We start from the raw sequence: 7058 nt of genomic DNA, 5'->3' as shown, positions 1-7058 counted from the left end.
AATAAAAAATCAAAGATGACTGTCTTTTTTTTTTCATTTTAGAAATTAATCAAACATTTGGAATCATTTTCTATAATGAGAATGTGAAATTATTGTAGAATTTATTATATTTATACTAAAATTAACATTTATTACCATCATAATTTGCATTCCATTCCATGGAAATACTTGGAAACAATTTTATCGAATTGTTTAGTTGGAAGCAAAGAATCAGCTTACGTATTCGCCATATCATCTGCTGCAGTAAGTCGAGCATTGGCACGAGCATGTGCGCAAGGAACGATTGCAAGTTGTAGTTGTGGCATACATCCGAAACGTATCACAAAACAATTCAAATGGGCTGGTTGCTCTGATAATATTAAATTTGCAAATAATTTTGGACGGAAATTTATGGATGCAGCTGATTCAGCACATATTAATGATGCTCGGTTTGTTTCCGTTTTTTTTCCTTATCCGGTAGGTACGGATTAGTATTTGTTTGACTTATTTATTTTCTACTTCTGCATTCATTGTTTACATGTTAAAGAATGATATTAGTTAATGATTTACGACAACTGAAAACGAATATTATAGTCTTTAATTTTAGGTGTATAAAATTGATATACATGTTGCAAAACTTGTTGACAGTTTACTTCGATTTTTTTAAATTAATTCCTTACATTTACAACAAAGCAGATGAATGTTACTTATTAATGTAATTAATTAAGTATGACAATTCAAATGCTGTTTGTGTTTTCTTTTTATAAACCAGCTAAAGCTAACTCTAATTTATATCCTTGAAGTAGTCAATAGTTCAAGTTAACTGATTTAATATCTGATGATATGAACTTCCTTCTAGAGCTTGATGAATCTTCTAGAGTTTTTCTTAATGAACGATTGATGATTGTATCTTCATAAGTAATTTATAAGAAGTTTAGGGATCATTTTAGTGATATAAAATAGTGGTCCCCAATCTTATCTTGACCTGGGACCATCATGGTTTTTTATTTGTAGCATAGACGATAAGATTCAAAAATAATAAATCCTGTTACTTTGAAAATAAATTTTAGTTAAAACTTTTAACGTATCAATTTGTCAAATATTGATAAGAACAAGCCCCCCGGTTGTTTTCTACACATCGCACCGCCACTTTCATGGACTACCACTTGGAGGCCATTGTTGTAACGGATACTTCATATTTTAATTACATTTCAGTTCAATGATGAATTTACACAATAATCGAGTTGGACGAAAAGCAGTATCAAGTAGCGTGCATCGTGAATGCAAATGTCACGGTGTAAGTGGCTCATGTGTGATGCAAACATGCTGGAAAGTTGTACCGAAACTTGAAGAAGTTGGCTTATTGTTACGGAAAAAATATTCACATGCTGCTAAGGTTGGAGATTGTTGTTTATTTCATCATTCTCTGGTTATTTTTTAACTACAGAATGGTTGCAAAATATGCTGATTCAGGAAACTTTTGAAATAAATTAGTACATTTAGGTTAGTGTATCACCGGAAGGTAAAGCATTGATACCGCGAATGGAAAGAACAGGAAGTCGTTCTGGAAGATATCTGCACAAATTCGGACAAATGTCAATTTTAGACAATGAGCTTGTTTATTTGGATGATTCTCTTGATTATTGCAAGGAAGATAAATTAAACGATATTCGAAGTCCACAGGGTCGCGAATGTTTTGACAAGTGTAACATGTTCGTTTTTATGACCTTTATTCTATCGTTAGGAAAGATTTATGCTGAGAAAGGATTTGTTGATAGTATTTTTTTCTTAAAAAAAAGGAAAGATTTTTGTAGTGACCCAAAATCTTGAAAAAATCGAAGTTTTAAAACTTGAAGTTCTCAAATTGTTTCGTCATGGGGAAGTACCAAATTTTTGAAATCTGGAAATTTTTTTTAAAAAAAAAAATCTTGAGATCTGAAAATTGATTGATTGCAGGTTATGCTGTGGACGAGGTTACACAACAATTCGAGTGGTAGAGGAACAGCGGTGTCATTGTAAATTTGTATGGTGCTGTGAAGTGAAATGTGACACATGTCATCGCATTGTTAGCCATAATTTCTGCAAGTAATTGTGCAAGTTTTGAAAAAGTGCATCCTTCATTTCTCTAGTATTTTGTAAAATCATTAATTAAGTAGTTACTTGATTGTCATCGAAATGAATTTCGACACTGAGATGTGATGAGCATAACTATCATTCAATTCAGAAATTTTCATTCCTCATTTTAAGATAATCTGACAACTATTTTAAAATTGGGAATGAAAATTAAGAAAATTTACTTACTCTTTTTTTTTCTTTGAATTCAAAGCATCGGGCAATTGCAAAGTTTTGTATACACTTTAATTTCTTTCTATATTTATTTGTTATTATATATGATTGTATTTTGTTTAATTTTCTTCTCAGTGCAATTGTTTCGTTACATAATGAATAATATCGTACTCAGTTCGTAGAATTTCTTTTTGCTTAATTTTAAGAGCTCTTGAAATTCCCAGATACTATCTGTTTATATTTAATAAATTTATGTTATTATAAAATCCTGAATAAATTAGAGGAATATGGGTAGGAAAATGTTTGAGAAAAGTAGTGAAGATAGAATATGAATTTTGAAAAAATAAATTAATTGAACACTTTTGATGGATTAATATTTTTTATTTTATTTCAAAAATAACTCATATTGCTGTTTACCTGTTGGAATTAGATACTTCTTCTTTCATCCCATACTGCATTTAATATATGTATAAATCCATTGCATAAAATATACCACTTTAAAGTGTTTTAAAAAAAAAAGGCATTTTATCATTTCATCATTCTCACCAGTAATATTTATCATTCTAATTTCACATTTGAATTTTTTTTTTTATAAATGAATGTTGTCTTCAACAGTAATATTTAAACTGAAAAATGTTAAATATAAGTAGCGATAAATGTATTTTTTTTGGATAATGCTAAAAATTAACTAAACCTTGTGAAGTCTTGTTTTTGATTAATTAGCTAAATTGTTACATTTGCTATGTAAATTTTCACTTTCATTCAATCAAATTAAATGTACTGAATTCAAATTTAAAACGAAAAATTTTTACGAATACGGACAGAATTCAAATCTATAATGTTTATAATTGCAAAATTTTTAATGATTGTAAAAAATGGCAAAATTTATGATTTACAAATTGTCATTTCTTTTTCATCCACAGCTAATAAACCATAAATCATATATTATACAGCTAAACAAGACATATCGGTTTGACAATATATTCAATACTAAATATGAACAGACGAGATATGAACTAAATATGTAAAGTTTTTTTTTTCTATTTTTTGTTTCACTAAATACTTTAATTCCACTAAGTACTCACTAAATACTTTAATTATTTTTATTTCAAGTTAGCAATTTATACGATTAAATCATTACTTTCATTTGCATTTGTCCATCTCTATTTCGATTTCATTTTTAATTCGAATTTATATTTTGCAAATATTAATCTTAAAATCCTTAAAAGTATTTAGGTTTAGCAAAATAAAATGATGTCATCCTATATAATTATGAATAGAAAGGTACCAATGATGAATTAAACCTGCTATGAATAAATCTGAAATTCAATAAAATAATAACTGAAAGTAGTAAATTGGATTACAACTAAATGGAACGATTGATTACATTTTGAATATAAGCATAATTTTAGAATTTCGTATGCTTAGCTTGGATGTCCCTATTGCTCCTAGTTGCTAGTCAAATTGAATGCATTCATTAATTATCGCTTGCTTTAAGCAACAATTTTCTGCTTTGGCCACAAAATTTCTATCCATCCCATTCATCCATATGGTTGCATTCAATTTATTTCTGCATCATCAAATCAAAAATGTTTTAATTATCATTTTGCTCGTCTTTCCCATAATTTTTAAGCTTTGAGGAAAAATATGTATAATTTAATCCTTCAAATAATTTCAATAATTAAACGTAAAATTAATAAAATTCGGTAATAAAAGCTAATATATGAATTTATGACAATAAAACAAGAGGATTATTCCAGAATATATGTATAATAAGGGTATATAAAGTGAAGTATGAAAGCGATAAAGGGATGGATTGAGGATGAATAGATGGATAGATTGATAGGATGTGAAAATTTCCGCCTTTTAATGATCGATTCATGATGAGTTTATGGCAAAAAGCAATAACTTGAAGGCATGCTCATATACAAATAAATACACATTTTAAATTGATTTCATATATTTTAAATTTATATTTAGATGAAATGTTGTTTATTTTCTGATAGCAAACAAAAACATCAATTAAAACAAAGCAATTTAAGCTAAGTGATAAGTGATAAGCGTATACTGTATAAGTGATAAGTGAAAGGAATTAGCAATTGTACTTTGGTCTACTAAAAATTAGAAAGATTAATTCATTATTAAGGGAAAAATTTCAAATTAATTAACAATGTGTAGCGTATGTGACGAGTTATATTAATCAAAGATTTTTTATTGAAACAATTATTGCGAAATTGTATCAATCAATTTCAAGCTTCATATCTGGTATCAATTCTATCAATCATACAATGATATTACATTTATTCCTCATAATGTGTTAAATTAATGAGCCTAATTAATTCCATGTCAAATTTGTCAACAGATACTGTATGCTATCAGTCAAACAGTTGTTGCAGTTGTTGATTTATCTGCAATAACGGGGAAAATGTTTATAGCGGAAAGTTTTGAAAGGATGATATCATCAAACAAGGCTAACATCCTCTCGTCATTTGTCTTGAATAGTGAAAGATATTGCTGCGCAGATATGCTATTACTATAAAGGCTTTCTTTTTTTTTTTTTTTTTTTTTTTATCATTACTGCTATGAAAATGATCATATATAAAATCTCGGTAGTTTGATATATCAAAGAAGGATACCGCCGTTTAGATCACCAATTTTATTGTCACAATCATTATTTCCTCAGTTGACTTTTAGTCTTTACAACATTTTACCAATCAATATGGCAAATTTTAATTTTGCATCGGAATGCTTTAAAGATTACATTGTTATCAGAACATTAGAACATACCTTTATCACTTTTTTTTTTTTTTTTTTGAAATGATTCTGTTAATTTGATGCAAAAATGAAAGATAGAGAGGGAGGGAGAAAGGGAGAGGGAGAGAAAGAGAAAACGAAAAAGAGATTGAAATGGATTTCTAGTTATAATCTATACATGTGTAATTTTAGATAAACTATTTAATTTCAATTTGTGTGACAATTGACCTAGTTGAAATGTTATAAATGGTAAAAAAAAAAAGAATAAGTTATCTAGGCTGATAAATAACTGATCAGAATTGAGTTCCGTTCTTTTTTTTTTTCTTCCGAACTACTATTTTTTCAAATAACTAAAATTAAAATGAGTAAGTGTATTAGAGGATATCCTAAACTGACAAAACTTTTTTCATCCAACAAAAGCAAAAGTTATTGATTGAATTTGGAATAAATTTAGCATTGGATGCGCCAACTTCATTAAACCTACTTGTAATCATTAAAGTTTAATTTAACAGTTTAAAATACATTTCACTTAATTTACATAATCCTAAACTATTGATTTGAAAATAATTGTAGATAGATTATATTAAAAAAGAACATGTTGGGAAGCAATTTCAATAATATAAAAATAACCTTCAAATATTATCTATCAACATAAACATTTATATCCCATATTGTCCAAGCTATTATATTTTGCAAATCTACCACCGGACTTAATTGCAATGACCGTGGGTCATTCATTCATTAAGTCAAAATTTCGAATTTCTCCATTTCAAAAAAAAAGAAGGGCGGTAGAAATCAGGTAATTGAGCTTTTGACATTAGTCTTGAGGTCAAAATAAAAGCAGGTGCAGGAATTGGCTTAAAATGATACCAAAAGAAAAAAAAAGAAAAAGGAGCAAGAATGGCAGTTAATCATACGTATATATTTATGGCTTTTTAAAAATTCAATAAAATATGAAAGATACAATCCATCAGAATATTAATGTATACGCAAAAGAAAAGGCCAGCAATATTTGAAGTAAAAAACCTTAAAAGAAATAATTTTCATGTGAAAGTAACATTATTTGGCATAGAGCAAAATACTGCAACAATAAGGATAAAAGCCTTATTGTCTTAACTGATTCGAATTATTCGAAATGTATTCTAGAAGAATTGATTCAAATCTGATTGGATAGAGTTACATGAATTGGGCGTGGTAGCAAATCTCCCGCCTGAAAACATTTGACTATATTAATGTTGAAGAAAAAAAATGGATTGATATGAAATAGATGGTTAGATAGATTGATAGATGAATAAAATGGATAGAAGGATAGAGGGATAGAAGGATAGAAAGAAAGAAAGATGAATGGATAGATAGATGAATTAGAAGGATAGATGGATAAATGGATAGATATATGGTCGTCGAAAGGGTGTGTACCATTTATAAGATATAAGAGAAGTTTAAGGGATTGCAGAAGAAGAGGAAGGCGGTGCAATTTGATAGTTTGCTGTTCGTTGGATGGATAGCACTTTGAGCTGGTTGGTTATTTGAGGGCTGAATTGAATTCATTCTGATATTACTGATAATGTTTGATAAAGAGAAGTATTTTTTTTTTTCAGTGATTATTTATATCAATTATTATTTTGAGTATAGGCTACTATAAGCCTTTCTCAATTAAAACTATAACGGAATTATTTTCTTATCCTACAATAGAATAATTTCAAGAAACAAATCATCAAAACGACGGCTCAAATTTTGAAAGAATTATTTTGCGGTAAATTTTTTACTTATTCATCTTTTTTTCTTTCTTTTTTTTCTTTCTCTCTCTCTCTCTCTCTTTCTCTCATACATATGAAAATTTTCAATTAAAATTATACGATATACTTGTTAAACATTTAATACATTTGAAGTATTTTCAATTTAAGTAATTATCATAAATGCACGAATATCTCATGTTATTTTTGCCATTAAAATATACATAAAATAAGAAAATTTAATTCAAAATTTGTTAAATTTTGATCGAAATTTTGAAAGTGTTGTAAAAATTTGTAACATATAAC

General features: G+C 27.8%; 2 protein-coding genes across 2 annotated transcripts; one reads left to right on the top strand and one right to left on the bottom strand.

Annotated features, from left to right (window-relative positions):
- Positions 1–383: 383 nt before the first annotated feature.
- LOAG_11262 (Wnt2 protein) lies at positions 384–2068 on the top strand (the record flags this gene model as incomplete). The annotated part of the gene is made up of 4 exons (XM_003146784.2): positions 384–428; positions 1195–1375; positions 1483–1691; positions 1936–2068. The coding sequence occupies exons 1-4, from the start codon at positions 391–393 to the stop codon at positions 2066–2068; spliced, it is 561 nt and encodes a 186-aa protein (XP_003146832.1). The 5' UTR covers positions 384–390.
- Positions 2069–6214: 4146 nt separating this feature from the next.
- On the bottom strand, positions 6215–6517 carry LOAG_11261 (hypothetical protein; the record flags this gene model as incomplete). The annotated part of the gene is made up of 1 exon (XM_003146783.1): positions 6215–6517. A coding segment is annotated over one exon (303 nt), but the record flags the coding sequence as incomplete, so codon positions are not given.
- Between the last annotated feature and the right edge of the window lie 541 nt (positions 6518–7058).

Source organism: Loa loa, assembly GCF_000183805.2.
Source record: "Loa loa unplaced genomic scaffold supercont3.355, whole genome shotgun sequence".
NCBI classification, from domain to species: domain Eukaryota; kingdom Metazoa; phylum Nematoda; class Chromadorea; order Rhabditida; family Onchocercidae; genus Loa; species Loa loa.
Note: the sequence above shows the minus strand (reverse complement) of the source record. Positions and strands in the feature narration are given on the sequence as shown.